Source organism: Lynx canadensis, chromosome D3, assembly GCF_007474595.2.
Source record: "Lynx canadensis isolate LIC74 chromosome D3, mLynCan4.pri.v2, whole genome shotgun sequence".
In the NCBI taxonomy this organism is placed as follows: Eukaryota; Metazoa; Chordata; class Mammalia; order Carnivora; family Felidae; genus Lynx; species Lynx canadensis.
In genome coordinates this window covers 84,600,584-84,620,201 of record NC_044314.2, presented here as the reverse complement: position 1 = coordinate 84,620,201, position 19,618 = coordinate 84,600,584, and the positions used below count along the sequence as shown (strand labels likewise).

General features: G+C 37.4%; 1 protein-coding gene across 1 annotated transcript in view; it reads right to left on the bottom strand.

Annotated features, from left to right (window-relative positions):
* Nucleotides 1-19,618, bottom strand: part of ATXN2 (ataxin 2) — a 118,988-nt gene that overhangs the window by 28,824 nt on the left and 70,546 nt on the right. Inside the window, 8 exon segments of the mRNA XM_030336252.1 lie at nt 563-626; nt 1,791-2,095; nt 10,161-10,231; nt 10,491-10,598; nt 10,981-11,178; nt 13,677-13,859; nt 16,512-16,721; nt 18,592-18,770. Coding sequence (XP_030192112.1) covers nt 563-626; nt 1,791-2,095; nt 10,161-10,231; nt 10,491-10,598; nt 10,981-11,178; nt 13,677-13,859; nt 16,512-16,721; nt 18,592-18,770 — 1,318 coding nt within the window.

Here is a 19,618-nt window from a genome sequence, read left to right as displayed (position 1 = left end):
ACTGACAAAGCCACCCAGGCACCCCTAGAGTTTACTTAATTTTTGAGAGACAGAGAGAGAGAAGAAAGAACAAGAGAGCCATCAGGGGTGGGGCAGAGAGAGAAGGAGAGAGAATCCCAAGCAGGCTCTGCAATGTCAGCGCAGATCCTGATGTTGGGCTCAAACTCACAAACTATGAGACCATGACCCGATCAAGAGTCAGATGCTTAACCAACTGAGCCACCCAGGTGCCCCCTGGAAAGTGTTTCTAAAAGTAAAGAAATATCTTCTTACAAATTTAATAGAATAATAGTTCATCTATAAACCTGAGAGCCTCGCTAGCCAGCCAGTGAGGAAGATTCAAAGATTTGCCCCAGATCACATCTAACTGATGACAAAACAAAACATGAATCTTTTCCGTGGCTCAGAAGTATTCATAAATGACCACAGAAAAAGGAACAGAAACTACAGTCTTTTCAGCATCCTATAACTGACTTTAGATGGCAGGTATGGGGGAAATCCTACTACTACTACATTTATCATTTTCGAGACTAGATTACTTCAAAGAAAGAAACAAACTTACCTGAGAAAAGGAACGAGGGTTAAACTCCTTTGCATTAGGATTCAGTGTTGATTTTCTCACTTGCCTAAACCAGGGGAAAATTAAAAAGGGCCAGTAAAATCTGCATGGAACTTATGTTTCTCTCAAGTCTTCCATACCTGTTTTGTTAAACTGCTGAACATACATTAAACAATTCTTACTGAATCACTAATCCTCTTCATTAAAACATATGCACGAATTTCCCACTCTTTAATCTGATAAGGATCGGCCAAAAAGGGGCAACTAAAAAAAAAAAATGTTAATATATAGTTCTTCTCTCAGAGGCAATCAACAAATATTTAAACTGATAAGACAAAATATTCCTAAAAGCAATGCCTAATATACCAATTCTCTAGCATGTGGGTTTGTTTGTTTTTTAAGATTTTATTTTTAAGTAACCTCTGCACCCAACATGGGGCTCAAACTCACAATCCCAAGATCAAGAGTCGCACCCTCTGCTGACTGAGCCAGCCAGGTGCCCCCTAGCACGCAGTATTTTCTAATGTGACAAAGCGTTTCCTCCGTGACATGCCTTGGGAAAAATCATGACTCTAAGAAATAAAAACTTTTGCTTCAAATTAAGCAGCAGCACTCTTTGATCAACAAGCCGCACTCCAAAAGTTCAGCCATAACTGGACTGTATGGAGACCAGAACAAATGAATTAACAGTGGTTAGCTTGGATTAGGTTCTGAGGCTAGCCCACAAAGATCCATTCAATTGATAACACACTGAATGTGCAGAATTAAGTTTATCTTAACAAATCTAACCATTACGTAAAACACTGTTTATGATAGAAAACATGCTGAATTCCAAGTAGGGGCACCAGATACTTCTTCCTCTTCTCGGTAGTGACAGTTCCCGGTCTCAGCAGCAGAGCCAGGAGGTGGGTACTGACTAGCGGCCAGGGGACAGAATTCCCAAAAGCCAGTAATTTTTCAACTCCTTGTACATTTACAGAAAAAAAACCTTTCTTAATTTAGTCTAGTTTTTGACCATGGGAAACAAAAATGGGGAAGGAAAAGAGAAGTGCAGAGTGCAAAGACCTGATTTACTTAAGACATCACTGGTTTAGCCCAGCTGTTTGTAACTTGAGGTCCACCTACAAAACAGGTCCAAATGTCCAGACAGATTCTTGAGCTGAAGGGCCCTGTACCCTTTAAGAAACATTTAAGCAAATAACAGGATGTGCTCAATTCGAGGTCTACTCACTCAGCTGCATCTTTCTTCTCCTCTTTATCATCTTTATCTTGTTTGCATCCCGGACTGGAAGTCTGAACCCCTTGGGATGTGACCTCAGGTCCCCTCTTGTGCTCCGCATTACTGAGGACTGAAGGGGAAATGCTGGGACTGCTCGGTTTGCTGCTGCCACTGGTGCAATTGCTGCTGCTATTTTCAACGAAAGAATCCTTAGCATTTGGTTCAATTTTGTCTTTGACCAAATCTCTTGATTTTTCTCCCTCTCTATTTTTGTTTAGCAGTTGATCCATAGATTCAGAAGTAGAACTTGGCTGTAACTAAATAAAGGAAATAATTATGCTTAAATATTTTAAATAACTTTATAATGAATTTTCTCCATGAGTATAAGCAAACTACTATTTGTAAGCTTGAGATATACCAAATAAGGCTTTTTTCATTACTTTAAGAATGTTTTTATTATAAAGCAGTAATAGCAGAACACAATAGTATATACAACACAACCATAGTCATCTAAGCACTCCAACGTCCTAAACTCAAAAGTTAAATACTTACTTCCTGCCTTCCCTGTGTCAGAAATTGTTGCCTGCTCGGTATGGGAAAACATGGAAGAGCTCCTATCCTCGAACAGCCCATCACCTGGGTGAGACCAGATACTTAACAAAATGTGGTAAATGCTATGGGATCCTACAGGAAAAGCAACTTATAGAAAAAGGTTCTTCAGTGAAAGTCATCGAGTCTAAGGTAGAAAAGATTTGGTGGGGGGGAAGGGGGAGGGCGGGGAGTAGTAGTTTGGAAAATGGAATTGTCTAAGCTAAAGAAACAACATGCTTAAAAATCCAAGGGAAGAGAAGAAGACGGCTCCACACTGTGAAACAGAAAAGCACTACTGGCTGAAGCACAAATGCGTGGGTAAAGAAATGGCAAACTCACCGAAGAGGGACAAGATGATAAACGAACTTGAAAGCTACGTTAAGGACTCTAGCTTTTAATTCTCAGGAAAATGAGCAGTCACTGAAGAATTTTAAAGAGGTTTAGTACTGAGCAGATTTGTAGTTCACAAAGATGAACACAGTAGTCTTGCGGAAAATGAAATGGAGGGAGCCAAGTGAGCATATACAGTGACCATTATGGAGGCTGGACTAAGTCCTGGGCCTGGACTCAAGAAGTAGTGGGCTGGGAAGCCAGAAGTAGGTGGATTCAAAGGGACACTGGACTAGACATGTTGGTCAGTTAGACCTTCTAACTTGTAAAGAAGGAAGCTGCAAAATACAAGTACCATGAAGAAAAGCAGGAGACAAAAGATGTCAAGGAAATAGTTGCTGAGGTTTTTAAGTTTGCCAGCCAGAAGAAAACAATGCTACCACCGTCCCAAGATGATTTAAGATGCCATACTCCAAAGAAAAGAGAGAGAAATAGATGAAGGAAATAACAAGAAAAGAAGAAGGAAAAAGGCACCACCTAAAAAGCTGAAGAGGCAATGAGAATATAAGCAGCCGCGCCAAGCACCAAGAAGGGACTGCAAGGCTGAACAGACACAAACTATGTCTCAAGCCTCGAGACGGGCAAACAAATGTCAAAGTCTCACTCCTGAGGCTTGGCATGCAGCATTATGCATCTCAAGCTTCACTGCATCACCAACAGAGTTATAAAGTCCACAAGCAGCTCAGGGCAAAAGGTGACAGGAACATTTATTTGCATCCGGTGGCAATTTAAGCCACAATATAGGCACTTAATGTTTAAGCCACCATTTGTTCACATAAATCTTTAGTAGAGGCTACCAACATAACAGACCAACTGTATACTGCATAAGATTCTTTGAGTATTTATAAGAGTCTCTGAGGCAAAAATAAGACTTCTGTTGTCGTATTTGTATAAAGGAAAATCTATAATACTGTGGTTGGACACTGTTCTAAATGACTTACAAACTCATTCATTTAGCTGTTACAACAGACCTATGTGATATAGACACTATTATCACTACCTTACAAATGGGTAAACTAAGGCACAATTCATACTTTTGAGCATTCTGCTGTATTTCCTACCTGCAGTATAGTAAGTAAACCTAAGTGAAAACTGAAGACTTTTTCCCCAAAATTGAACTTTATCTTTTATTGAACTATAATTAATGTATAACGTTGTATCAGTTTCAGATGTACACCATATTCCTTCAATATATGTATATACTGCAAATTCAGTATGTCTAGTTAACAGCCGTTAAGTGCAGTTACAATTTTTTTTCTCTTATGACAAGAACTTTTAAGATTAACTCTTTTAGGGACACCTGGGTGACTCAGTCAATTAAGTGTCCGACTTCAGCTCAGGTCATGATCTTGCAGTTCACGAGTTCGAGCCCCACATCAGGCTCTGTGCTGACAGCTCAGAGCTTAGAGCCTGCTTTGGATTCTGTGTGTGTGTGTGTGTGTGTGTGTGTGTGTGTGTGTGTGGGCGCGCGTGCGCGCGCCTGTCTCTGCCCCTCCCCCACTCACACTGTCTCTCTCAAAATAAATAAATATTTTTTAAAAAAAAGATCAGGGGCACCTGGGTGGCTCAGTTGGTTAAGCGGCCGACTTCAGCTCAGGTCATGATCTCGCGGTCCGTGAGTTCGAGCCCCACGTCGCGCTCTGTGCTGACGGCTCAGAGCCTGGAGCCTGTTTCAGATTCTGTGTCTCCCTCTCTCTCTGACCCTCCCCCGTTCATGCTCTGTCTCTCTCTGTCTCAAAAATAAATAAATGTTAAAAAAAAAAAAAATTTTTTTTAAATTAAAAAAAAAAAAAAGATCAGCTCTTTTAGCAACTTTCAAATACAATACAGTATTACTGACTGTAGTCACCGTACTGAACATTACATCTCCTGATGTAACTGTTATTTTATAACTGGACGTTTGTACCTTTTGACCCCATTCCCCATTTCACTGCCCCCTGGTCTATGGCAACCATCAACCTGTATGAGTTTTTTTTCTTTTCTTTCTTTATGATTTTACACACAAGTGAGATTATGCAATTATTTGTCTTTGTCTGACATTTCACTTAGCATAATGCCCTCAAGGTCCACCCATGGTCATGGCAAATGACAGGATCTCTTTCCTTTTTATGGCTGCATACTCTGTTACATAAAGTGTGTGCATGTGCACATTTGCGTATATGTTATATAAAAATACATGTGTATCTGTGTGTGCTTACATATATACACACACAATTTTCTTTATCCGTGCATCCATTGATGGACACCTAGGTTGCTTCCATGTCTTGACTATGGTAAATAACGCTGCAATGAACATGGGGGCACAGCTATCTTTTTCAGCTAGTATTTTCATTTCCTTGTATAATTACCCAGAAGTGAAATTGCTAGATCATATGGTAGTTCTATTTTTAATTTTTATTTTTGAAGAATTTCTAAACTGTTTCCTTAGTGGCTGAACCAACTTATGTTTCCACAAAAGGTGCACATCTTGGTCAGCATTTGTTACCTTCTTATCTTCTTGGTAATAGCCATTCCAAAAGAGTGAGGAGATACTTCATTGTGGTTTTGATTCGCACTTCCCTGGTGACTGGTGGTGAGCACCTGTTCATGGACCTGTTGGCTATCTGTGTCTTCTTTGGAAAAGTGTTTATTTAGACCCTCTGCCATTTTAAAATCAGTTTCCTTGTTCTTTTGCTACTGAGTTGTAGGAATTCTTTATGCATGCTGGATATTAATTCCGTATCAGTTATGTGATTTGCAAATATTTCCTACATGCAGTAGGTTTCCTTTTCATTTTGTTGGTTTCCTTTGCCGTGTGTTATTTTTGCTCGTTACTTTTGCTTTTGATGTCAAATAAAAAAATATTGCTGCCCACCACTGCCAATGTAAAGGAGCTTATGCCTAAGTCTTCTAGGAGGTTTTCTGGTTTGTTTGTTTTATTTTTGAGAGACAGAGAGAGAGCATGAGTCAGGGAGGGACTGAGAGACAGGGAAACACAGAATCTGAAGCAGGCTCCAGGCTCCCAGCTGTCAGCACAGAGCCCGACACGGGGCTCAAACCCACGAAACCGAGAGATCATGACCTGAGCTGAAGTCAGATGCTTAACCGACTGAGTCACCCAGGCGCCCCTCTTCTAGGAGTTTTACGTTCAAGTCTTTAATCTATTTTGAATTAAGTTTTGGGTATAGTGTTAGACAGTCCAGTCTTCCCAATACCATTTATGGATGAAACTGTCCCTTCCCCATTCTATATTCTTGGCTCCTGTCATAAATTAGTTCACCATATATGCATGGGTTTACTTCTGGGCTCTCTATTTCTATAACTGACCCATATGGCTGTTTTACATCAGTAACATTCTTTATTACTGCAGCTTTATACATAGTTTGAAATCAGGAATGCCTCCAGCTTTCTTCTTCTTTCTCAAGATTGCTTTGGCCATTTGAAATCTATTGTAGTAACAAACAATTTTTAGGATTGTTTATTCTGTTTCTGTGAAAAATGCCACTGGTATTTTGACAGGGACTACACTGAATCTATAGGTTGCTTTGGGCAGTATAAACATTTAATGGGAAAACTGAAATTCTTATGTGACTTAGAGAACAAGAAAATACTGATTGACAGTAAAATTCTCGATCACCTTTACTTTGTTAATAGGAATTAATATTTACTGAATAGACACTGTGGGTCATGTACTATGTTAAACACTACAGGTAGCATCTCATTTAATTCTCATAAGAACACTATGAAATCGGTTCTACAATAATTCCATTTCAGCTTCAGAGAAGCAGATAACACGTTTCAATGTCATACTTATGGTTTTGTAAAGGCAAGATTCAAATCAGATAGTCTACTTACCTCCAAACCTCGTACCATTAATCTGTAACAGATCAAATTACTAGCAATTCTTACACAAATAAAGCTATCAGCAACCTGCACACAGCTACATTAGATCCTGCAGATGGGTGTCAAGGAAAATGAACAGAAAAAACAAAACCACAGGGTACTCCTAATTCTGTCTCAATGAAAGACTACAGATGTTTGTGAACCACCACAGTTCAAGGCCAAGTGCATGTCATGAGGATGGCTCTGATGATTCATTCACAGAACACTATGCAGGACATGCAGGTATGCAGGACACTATGCACTATGTAGGACACACTATGCATTAGATACTGTCCAATGCACTACTAGAAACTTGAACACACAGATGGCCAGGCCTTTCTTTTAACTAGCCATGTGACTCTGGGCAAATTATTTAACTTGTCTTTGCCTCAAAGAATAGAAACTTCAAAGGGATGTTGGGACACTGAAGGATTTATCACACAAGCACTTAGGACAGTGTATGACACATAGGAAATAATAAAGGTAAACTAATAACGCTATTTTACCTTTAGGAAATTATAAGCTTACTCTCAAACATTCTTAATACTATTTCCTTGCTTTCCAGTATTCACTTATGGACCAGAAAGTTACTTGTAAGAGACTTAATAATACATTCACACTTATTCAGGCCCCCAACAGAAGTAAGATTAGAAGTCCTAAAGACGTAGAATGCTAATTTTACAACTATCTGGAATTTAAGAGTCAAGTGTTAAAGATTGCAGGAAGTTGTGATCTAATAGTACATTACGTAATGTTTTCTACTAAATGAAGTTGTAGGCTATTTAAAAATATACTAACTCTAGAGACACTGTGGTACTGACAAAAAGAGAGACATATAGATGTCATGGAGGAGAGTTCAGACTCCAGTAACGGAGCTTCCACAAGGGGACAAAGATTATTCAATTCAGTACCCTTTTAAGAGAAGGTGCTGAGACAAGCGAGAGCAACATGCAAAATAAATCTGGAAGCCTACCTCACACAATATTAAAAAATTACTCAAAAGAGATCACAGCCTCAAATGAAACTCTTAGAAGAAAATAAAAATAAATCTTTATGACTATGGATTAAGCAAAAGTTTCTAAGATATGACACCAAAAGCACACGCAATAAAAGAAAAGGAAGATAAAGTAGACTTCAACAGAATCAAGTTTTCAAGCTTCAAGGGTCAACATCAAGAAAGTGAAAAGACCATCTACAGAATGGTAGAAGAAATTTAGAAACCGTGTATCTGATGTGAGACCTGTACACAGAACACATAAAAAAAACTCTCACAACTTGATAATAAGACAACTCAGTTTTTAAAATGAATAGACATTTCTCTAAAAAAAAGATATACAAATGGCCAATGAGCACATAAAAAGATGCTCAACATCATCAGCCATCAGAGAAATGCAAATCAAAACCGCGATGAGATACCACAAGGATGGCTCTAATAACAAAGACAATAACAAGTGTTGGTAAGGATGTAGAGAATCAGAAAACATCATATACTGCTGGTGGAAATGCAAAACAGTACAGTTGCTTTGGCAAACAGTCTGGAAGTTTTCCTCCACAGGCTAAAGACAGAGTTACCACAGGACCCAGGAATTCCAGTCTTAGGTATCTACTGCCAAGAGAAATGAAAATATAACTACACTACTGTTCATAGCAGCATTATTTATAATAGTCAAAACGTGGGAATAACTGAAAGAGACATCAACTGATGGATAAATGAAATGTGGTATATCCATACAATGGAATAGTATTTATCCATAAAACCAATGAAGTACTTCTAAATGGTGCAACATGGATGAGCTTTGAAAACATTAGGCTAAGTGAAAGAAGCCGGACACAAAAGGCCACATATTACATGATTCCATTCATATGAAATGTCTACAACTGGCAACCGTATAGAGACAGAAAGTAAACTGTTCAGGACCTAGGGAAAGGTGGGGGGTTGGGGTGGGGGTTTAAAGCAAAAGAGTGACTGCTAAGAGCTATGGGGTTTCTTTTTGGGGCGAAGAAAAATGTTCTAAAATTAAGTGTGGTGATGGTTGTACAACTGTGAATATGCTAAAACCCACTGAATTGTACACTTTGTATGGCTAAATTGTATAACATGTAAATTATATCTCAATATAACTGCTACAAGAAATGTACTAACTCATATGCTCCAAAGTAAAAATGTTTTTTCCTTCATAACATAATAAATTAAATTCAAGTAAGAAGGGACCTGAATGTCTGACTGTAAAAAATGCTAAGGAAATGGGCAATTCCTATAGCATGAGCTCAATTTATAACAAACGGAAGATCATGCAACATAGTATCCTCTCTTCTTCAGGAATCTACTCAATGACACAGTACCAAGAACTGCACTGGAAAGAAACCCTTCCCTCTGGCAGGAGGATGCAGCTGAGGCAGCCAAGTACACAGGAGGGCTTTAATTGTGTTGGAGGGCATGACATACTAAACCTGATATCTGGGCATTCAGTCATAATTCTTGGTGTCCCGTCCATGCATTAACTATAGCTTAAAAAATTAAAATTCACACCTATTAACAGCATGAAAGCTGAATAAATTGTGATAAAATATGATATGTAATATTTTGAATGGTGACAATAAAAATTAAGCTATCAGCAAAAATTTATTAATTTTTAGGAAGCCAACACAAGCTAGGAAAAGGCTGCCTTTTGATTTGACTCATCTCTTTGTAATTTTTTAAAAATGTTTTTATTTTTATTTTTGAGAGAGAGGGACAGAGCACGAGTGGGGGAGAGGCAGAGACAAAGGGAGACACAGAATGTGAGACAGGTTCCAGGCTCTGAGCTGTCAGCACAGAGCCGGATGTGGGGCTCAAACCCATGAACTGTGAGATCGTGACCTGAGCCAAAGTCGGACGCTTAACTGACTGAGCCACCCAGGCGCCCCTGATTGATTCATCTCTTAAGACAGCCATTTTTTTCTAAGGCTAATCATCAGATCTTTTCCCTCTAAGAAGCTAAGTTTCAAGATGACCTCCTGAGTTGGTCTCAAAATATGACTTGAAATGCAAAATGTATTACTATGGTAAAGGCTGTAGAAAAGAATGCAATGGTCATCCAGGAGAGATTAGAGTATGTTAACAAGACTTAAGACAGAGAAATGGTTTTAGAGAAAGATTTCTATCACAATACATTTGTGCACAAAGTTTAAATCTGCAACTACCTAAGAACCCTGAGGTCCAGTCCATCATCCACTCGCCACATCAGGTAATTAATGCCTCAGCTTTGCTCTACTCTTCGTTGAATAATGTAATCAAATGAACACCAAATAATAACTTATGTTATGATGGCTTCAAATGTCACAATTATATTCTCTTTCATTTGATATCTGTTTAGTTCTTATCATAGTACATGATTTTAGTTACCTACTTAAAAGCATAGGCAAAGACAACTTGAAGAATGCTTAGCTTTCTACACACATCATTCGAGGTTTCTGGGTGTGCATATATTTTGTAAATGAAGGATATAAAAATTCTTAGGACATTAAAATCCTAACTCATTAATCAATAGTAACACTTACCCTAAAATCATTCTTAAACTTCTTTAAGTCATCAATCTGTTTTCTATGTTCAGAAACAATTGGGGATATACCTGTGAAATGTGGAACAGTTAAATACAGATTTACTGCAAATCTTTAACTTAAAATCCTTTTAGGAGGAGATACCAGAAATGAAAATAAGTTCTTTCATTCAATATATTAATCACAGATTTTGACATTGGTCAATTTATGCATTTAAATACACACAATCCTAAGAAAAAGTGTTGACCAAAAACAATCTGTATTTGGCATGAGATCAGACATATCCTTCCTATTTCCAAGTTATACAGGAAGACTTTTTAAAGCTCTAACCTTTATTTTCAGTCTTTGAGAAGCTAGGTGATGTTTCACTGGGCTTCATATTTTCTTTATTCCCTGCAGGAGAATTCTGCCTCTGATCTTGAAGCCTGGAATCCTTAGCTAAAAAAAAAAAATACATTAAAAAAAAAAAAAAAAAGTAAAATGGGAAAATATTCAACAATTTTTATTTACTATAGTTTTTGGGAAAAAACATTTCCATTTAACCACAAGCTTTTCTCCTTTGCAGACCTATCAAACACCATTAAGTTTATTTATATTAATAGCTACTACCCAAGAATGTCAGCCCTGTTAACAGACATTCAAGAATAACATTTATGAAATTAGTAGTATTACTTAAACAACTCCATTTATGTAAAATTTTAAATGTATACTCAAATATATACCTATGAATGGACATCGCATTTTTCATACAATTAACATTAAACTCTAACACTGAACTTCACAAATGACATTTTGGAGCTGGAAGCCCTTTCTTACATACCCTCAATAGATGGGGTAACAGCTCTATTGGATGCAGGACTGGCAGGCGTGGGAGATGCAGCTGGAACAGGCATAGCAACAGCTTCAGCTGGAATAATACCAGCTTGGGGAGAACCAAGAACTGGCCCAGGAGGAGTATTTCCAATACTGTTCTGTCTGGGAGACCTGGGTCTGTGAGTTTTAGGGGATAATCTTGGAACTAGAAGAAAGAGAAAAGTTATACGTTAAATTCTCAGCTCAAATGTCACTTCCTCAAAGAGGCTTCTTTGAAAATACAGGTAAAATAGTCCTAATTTGACCACCATCCCAATTACTCTTTATCCCATCACTCTGTTTTCTTTTCAGAAGTCTTAAGGAATCGTGGTGGTGACTGAGAACACAAGTATCTGAAGAATGACAACAATTATTAATACCTAAGTACAAATGTAGTTTTTCCTTGTAAGTAAATATATTAATTCTAAAAGGAAGTACTTTAAATCACGTTAGATCCTGGAATTCTAAGACAAGATAAACACTACTTTTTAAGATGAAGTGAGAGGTCTCTTTAATAATGGGGTAGAGGTCCCAAAGAAATGGGCTTATTTGTTCCTCCTTCAAATAATAAACTCAAACACCTTTTGGCAGCTTGCAGCCAATCCTATATGTTCTTTTTTTGCCTCTTCAAGAGCCACTTTGCAATAACTAAGAAAATTGGGGAACCAATTTAGCCAAAAGAGGAAGGTAATTCATGCTGGGATTCATACTCCACTTGAGCTCAAGTAAGCATCTGATAGGTTTCCTGTTCCATTATAAACTTATTTGTAGAACTCAGATTCAAAGATTTAGAGAAAATGGTTCAATTTGCTTCACTCTAGTTGTTCTTTACATTTGAAGTCATAGGATCATGGAAGGAAACTTCAACTATCAATTTTCTAATAAGTATAAAAAAACAAACCTGTATACTATTCTGCATATAAATGTAACAACAGTTTTTATTGTTTCACTTCTATAATCATGTTGTTACTCTCAAATTCATCTCCAGATTCTAAGTAATGTCAAATAATTAATGGTACAACAGAAGAAATAGGTTTCTAGACCTTCCATTCTCTTGTTAAATGAATCATTTCCTTCTAATAACTACTATCTAATTTCTAACTAGATTATCCTAATTAATATCTAATTTCTAATATCTAAAATCTAATTTCTTTTGGTTTTCTTTAAAGATCAAGGAAGAAAACAGAAGTACAAGGGAATTTACAATAAAATTATATATACGTGATTCTGAGCAATATATATCAACTAAAGCATTCAGCAGAGTTTGGAGATCTTTCTGGTTAAGTTTAAACATCTTTTTTCTTGGGGGCACTTGGGTGGCTCATTCAGTTAAGCATCTGACTCTTGGGTTTCAGCTCAGGTCATGATCTTACGGTTTTGTGAGTTCAAGCCCCGCACTGGACTCTGTGCTGTTGGCATGAAACCTGCTTGGGATTCTCTCCCCTCTCCCTTGCCCCTCCCCCACTTGTGCTGTCTCTCTCAAAATAAATAAACTTAAAACATTTTTTTAAAATAAAGATCTTTTTTCTTTTTAAAAATTTTTAAATGTTTATTTTTGACAGAGAAAGAGAGAGAGAGAGAGAGAGAGAGAGACAGACAGACAGACAGACAGAGCATGAGTGGGGGAGGGGCAGAGAGAGAGGGAGACACAGAATCAAGCAGGCTCCAGGCTCAAGGGTTGTCAGCACAGAGCCCAACGAGGGGCCCAAACTCACGGACTGCGAGATCATGACCTGAGCTGAAGTCAGGGGCTCAACCAACTGAGCCACCCAGGTGCCCCAAGATCTTTTTTCTTTTAAAGATTCTATGTGCTGATTAAGATAGATGATAAAAACAAAAACAAAAACAAAAACAAAACAAAAAACCTCTATCACTGCGTGCTCTAACTCTCCACAGTTATGGAAGCAAAACATTAAATTAACTGTAAGTTCTTATCAAAGTGTATTTTTTATAATTTTATAACTGCTGTCAGCACATTCCTCAGGCTAATCACAGATAAAACTTGGGCCCCTTGAGTTATGTTTGATATTCTTCATAAGGGAAATACAATAAGAAATTAGTGCCATATACACATTCTATTAAAACACGAAGCAGGCGCCTGCGGGGCTCAGTCAGTTAAGTGCCAACTTCGGCTAAGGTCATGATCTTGCAGTTTGTGAGTTCATGCCCTGCATAGGGCTCTGTGCTGACAGCGTGGAGCCTGGAGCCTGCTTTGGATTCTGTGTCTCCCTCTCTCTCTCTCTCTCTGCTCCTCTTCGGCTCACATACTCTCTGTCTCTCTCTCTCTCTCAAACATAAGTAAACGTTAGAAAAAAATTTTTTTTTAATTTTAGAAACACATAGCACGGTGAGCCCAGATGTTTGTGGAATGAATCTGTGGACAAAACTGCTAAGAAGATAGGAAATATGGTCCCTCATACTGTATTTGCTTTATATTTGAGTGGTACTTTATAAAACTATGAATTATGTTCATACTTACAAATCTCATATGAATCTTATCACAAGTCCATAAAGTAGAACAGGCAGAAATTAACCCATTGACAAAACTGAAAGTCAGAATGATCACATGTTTTGCTCTAACATATAGTGAGTGGTGGAGCCCTTTTTACATGCAGAATTACAAAATGAACACTGTCATTATGTTCCAAGCCAAGTGTTACCTACCCCCGCTGACCACTGATGACCATGTGCCCCCCGCAGGACTGGTCCTTGCTGCTGGAGGAGCAGCTGCTTCACTTGGTGGAGTATGGGATACAAATTCTAGGCCACTGGAAATGGAACCCCTCCCAGCAGAAACTCTGTGATTTCGAGGGTGTCGCTGGGCCTTTGGGGACATCCTCGGAGGCCCTAAGAAAGGAATAGTGAACATCACATAAATGATACAACGTCCATCAGTACAACTTTTCTGCTAAACACATATACCCCATTCACTCACTCACTCACACACACACACACACACACACACACACACACACACACCTCTCTACTTTCTCCTTGGTTATAAAAGAATGAACAAAAACAAAAACAAAACAACGTATTTTTGGCCATATTCTTTCAGAATTATTTTGTGGAATGCCATTAGGTTTTATAAATAAATTTTATATTATTTCCCTTTATTTTTAAAGGAAGGGAGGGATGAAGCTGACATAAGAAATCAAAGAGATGTCATAACTTTTCAAAGACTTTTGGCAATTTGTTTAATCTATATCCATTACTTGTAGGCATATAAAAATAAAAACAATAAAATGTTAACAGAAGTTATGGTTACCTAAGTTTTATTTTACCACACACTTTTTAGCTTTTCCCCTCAAATTTTCTGTATTACTTCTAAAATTAGAAAAAAATTTTTTAAATAAAAGACTACTGATCCCTATATGCTTTTATACTATGGAAACATATCTACACACCTTTCTTAAATTTCTATAAAATCTTAGTTTATCTACCTCTTCTGCCATGGTAATAAATTTTACAAGCCATGCCTTAAAGCAGTCTTCACCTGTAAGCAGTTTCTCATACTTAACCAGGCTATGAGCTGAAAATTCTACTGAAAAGACCTGAAACACTAGAATAATTGACATTTGGAGAAGAAATCTGCACTATATAAATTGTCAAAATTCTAGGTCGTTAATTCTGTCAACCCATTTGTGATTTCTATTTCTAAAAAGTCTACTCTGCAGTCGAACAAAACAATCAGGTGAAAACAGTAGACAGACTTGCTCTCAGTAGAGAAGCCAGACAGTGCTAACACTCAGTAAAACTCACTGTTAATGTCAAAGCCAATCTTCACCCTCACCTTGCTGTTGAACTCTTTAGAATGTCAAACAAATTTGTGTTCTCAGTAGGAATTTACCCATGGACACAATGTTAAAAAGAAATGTTAATGTTATATATCATAGTTTTCAACTGGAGAAGTGATTTACATAAAAAAAATTGAATTACGAATTGGGTAACTGTGTATCTATATATATATATTTTACACCCATTTAGAGAAAAAGAACAAGAAGGCTAATTGGTATAGTGCAATGAAATCAAACTCTTAACTTGCAAAAAAATTCATTCTTTTTGATAATACATAAAATACAGAAACAAAATGTACTCTCCTATACTAAATACACAAAACATTGTATTTAATATTTAGTGGTTTTACTTGTGAAGTTCACACTTTAAAAATGCTTCAGTGTCATCTAACTACATGACTGGAAAACAGTCTAATTGAAACTAGTTAGAAAGAAAAATTGGATAATGTAGCAGCCTCTCAATATGCAGAGGGTGTACTTCTACCCGAATAGTTAGTCCATAAGCAGTCCTGACAATTTACTGTGGTGAAGATGTACGTACTCACTAGTGAGTCCTGTTTTTACTCAAACAATACATCCCAACAAATACTTCAATAGAATTTAACTTCTTGTTCAGTGGCCACCATTACAGGCACTTTTGTGCAAGGAAGTCACCTTGAAAATCAGTGCAACATGCTGTTCAAGGTTAGCTACTTTAGTCAAGATCCCATGACCTCCGTCTTGCCTAGATGGCAACAGTTTATTAAAAAGCAGCCAACATAGTTTCCTCCAGGGAAGCACTGCCAGAAAACTGTTATTAGTCTCAACAGTAACTGTATCAACTGCGATTTTAATGAACAAAGCAGATCAAAATTCTAACACAAATACTCTGAAATAAACATCAAAAGGAGTTATTCAGAAAACAGGTCTTTAACATATGCACTGCATTTATATTAAAATGTGACCTTCCTACGATACCTCCATGTATTTGCTACACAGCAACAGAGGGTATAGCATCAAATATTGCATGAAAACTACAGGTTTGTTTTTTTTTTTGTTTTTGACAAGGGCACATGGTTTTTATTAACAACTTTATCTTAGATCAAGGACTTCTTCCAGATTAGACTTTCACTAGAAAATATTATGACGCTAATTTTCTTAAATCCCCCAAACATAAGACCAATCTCCATATTATAATCTAAGAGTAAACACACGAAGGCAACTACATGGACTGTCCCTCTCAAAAAGGACCTCTAAACCACCATTCCTGCCTATGGCCAACAGGTAGGTTCACTAGTACCTTGGCCAAGTAACTGTAAAATAATAGGTTCTTTTTTATCATTATTTTATTTTTTATGATAGCTTCTACAGTAAGGCCAAGACTGGGTAAAGAAAGTTCACTGTTTATCATTAGCCACTGTTTACATTGCATATTGAGAGGGACAGAAACCTGGAGTAGACCTTCTGGGGCTGTAAAAGAGCATCATTACCAGGCAGAGATTAAAGCCTCATTCTTACAATCCAGGACAGTTCATTGCTTCACAACGTATTTACCACATTTCTCATGAACAAAAGGTTAATAGAAATAGTTTTAATAAACTAAAGTTAAAACACGGAAATTATAGGTTATTAAATAATGAAGAGGAAACTATTTTGTAATTATAAACTCACATAGGAGTTAAACAAAGACAAACAAAAACATGAACAAATTGTGGTATTGTACCTTCTGAAGACATGCGTTTAGGCATAGTAGAGACAGGAGCTGGAGAACCATGAGCAGAGGGGTGAGACGGGGGTCTGGATGGCCGCGAGGGGGGCCTGGAGGGCGGCCGTGTAGGGGTGGCTGCCCGAGGTGGAAGAGAGTTGGGACCTGACTGGTAGCGAGAAGGTGGGCGAGAGGAAGGAGATGGGCAAGGCGATGGCCAGGGAACACCTGACAGAACAAATGATATGAAGGAAAGTATAAAAACTAAAGAAAAAAATGAGGGAAAAAAGTAAACAGAAAAAAAAGTAAAATGACAAAAATGATTTCTTGTACATTTTAACCCTTTGAGGACAGTCATTTGATTTGTGATAAGTTTTAGCATAACTTAACTGACATAAATTCACATTTTACTTTAACCTCCTTAAAATTAAGTCTCTTTAAATGAACACACGTTCCCAAAGGGTTAATTAGGATCTACACATACTATTGAAGAAGACAGTTAAGACTTTCTGCCTATTAATCCTGGTTCTATAACTGTTTCTCAGTAATCAATCATTAAAAGGAATATAACATAAACTAGATAATTTCACACAATAAATCACAAAACTCAGGAAAATAAGATTATTTACTATATTAGTTTTAGCTTTTGAAACATGAAAATAAGCAGCAGCTATTATATCCCATTAAAAATGCTGGTTTTTTTATAACCATCTGTGATTTTCATCTAGTTTATACTTGAAGACTCAGTTTGAAATCTCATCAAGCAAGTCCATTTTAAGTAGAAATAAACCATTACTACTATTTTTTGAGTCACAGGAGTGACAAAGGTTAATATTCATTGCCTTTTCAAGAAAACATTCCAATCTTAACAAATTAGAAAAAAGAAGGGGGACCTGCTAAATAATTTATGCAGTAAACACTTATTTAAGAGACTGCTTAATAAACAATGCAACTACAGAGCAGTCATCACCAAATAAAGTGACACTGAGGGACAGGCACAGGTAAAGATACAGCTAATGTGTAACATTACATAGCACACAGCACTTACCTTAATCTTAGGAAACAGTCCAGGTCTCCTCTCCATAGGGTTCCACACACTTGAGTATCATACATTTCCTAGCCCCCTTCAGGTTTTTTACTTGGAAATTCTGTTCATAAACAACTAAAATTCTTTACTCAGTGAGCAAAGAAATTTCACCCCCAATACTAAGTACAGAAAATACTCAAGAGTGTTTATTTGGAGAGGAATTCTGGAGAAAGACTCAACAGAAACAACTGAAATTGGAAACTCAGTGTTCTCTACTTTCCGTTTTAGCTTTCCACACTTGAATACCTTAAACTGAACGTCTACTTTGTTCCCCGAGTGAGTAAAGTAGTATTGCTATTGTATTTCCCTGTGGCCTAAAACACTGCTGTCCAGTATCCCAGACTCACACGGAAGATCCACAACCTAGGATTTAGAGGTAGAGCGGAAAAATATCTTCTTGCTAAAGATGCAAGTCTCCTTCACTTTACTTCTGCTAAACTATAATATCCATCCTTAAACTAAGAGTTGTTCTTATCGTTTATTTAAGCACATTTCTTTCTTCACCTTCTTCACATGACTCTTGGTCATGTCCTGTACAGCAAGTTACCTCAAATCCTTTCTTGAAGTAAGCAGAATATAAATGTATAAACAGTTTACGAAAATGAGCCTGTATTAACCACTGAGTGTTTCACACAGACTAGGATTTTCCATATAAACTGTGTCTAAATCATTTTATCATCCAGGGTTTTAAAAAATTGAGAACCTACCCAAAGTTTCCAATTTCTTTATACGTGGAGTGTTTTTTGGCCAACTGAGTATCTTTGGCTAAATTTAGCACTTTATCATAACATGTGAGAATCTCATCATACTAAATACGGTATATGCCAAAGACTTATACAAATTTTACTAATTTGATATCCACAAAAGCAAAATTTAAATAGTTTTGAAGTAAAAACTACTCCACAGAAATCGATGAAGGTGTGCATGCTCTTACCAATTATGCTAAACTTAAATACTTAGAAAACTATGTATCTGATCATTGACATTGACAAATTTGGTCAAAATACTTGCCTCCATTAACTACTCTTTGGTCTGAACCAGAATTCGGGTTGAAATCTGAAGTGTGAGAGGTGGATCTTGACGGCATGGAGCCCGATCCAGGCTGGCCCATACGCGGTGAATTCTGTCTCCCACTTCCCCAGGATATGACTTCTCTGTTTCTTTGTCCAGGAGGAATATATTTATTTTCCCTGAAAATGAGAGATCCTCTAAATCATTTTATCCTAATAGATATCAGGCCAATGAAACAAATTGAAAAGTAATTTAGGCAGAAGTGAATGCTTGTTATAAAAAGGTTAAACACTAAACCAAACTGTCTCACTCCCAAACACCCCTATTCTTCCATGTTACCCTCAGGTCTAGCCTCTAGCCTTTCCTTTTCTCTCAGATTCTCCTCCTAAGCAAAAAAGTTTAACAAGTGTATTCATTCTTATCCTACTTGGCCTCTAGACGGCGGATTCTGATATCAAATGTGGTCTGTCTTCTTGAAACTTTCTGTGTCCTTGCTTTCTCTATTTTGTTTCCTCTTGGTCTGTGGCTAGTCATCGGATTTTCATTCAAGACCAGCAATACTGACGAATCCTAAAATCCACACTGCCAGTCCCACAGTCTCAAAATCTCCCACTGAACAACACTTTAATTCCAATCTTCAGACTCTAAGTTGTGTCTTCAAGAATTTATATCTTATTCTATCAGGTATGTAGCAGATGGTTCTCAACACGTGTTTACGAATTAAATCTAAGGCTTGCGAGCCCCTCAACTGCAATAAATTGACCAAATAAGCTCACTCTATCTCCCCTCACACTTGCTCTATGTTCTACCAGTACAAACATCAACCAACTTAGTTATCAAATAAACCTTAGGGTCAACTGGTTTTTCTAACCTTTCTATCGCCAGCCCTGGCCTAGGTGGTTACCAAGTTCTCACACTTGAACAATTTCAATACACTAACTTGTCTCCCTGTTTCAGCCAACTCTCAAATGTCCCAGAGTTCATTCACACCATCCCCTGCCTACAGGGTGCTCTTTAACATGACACA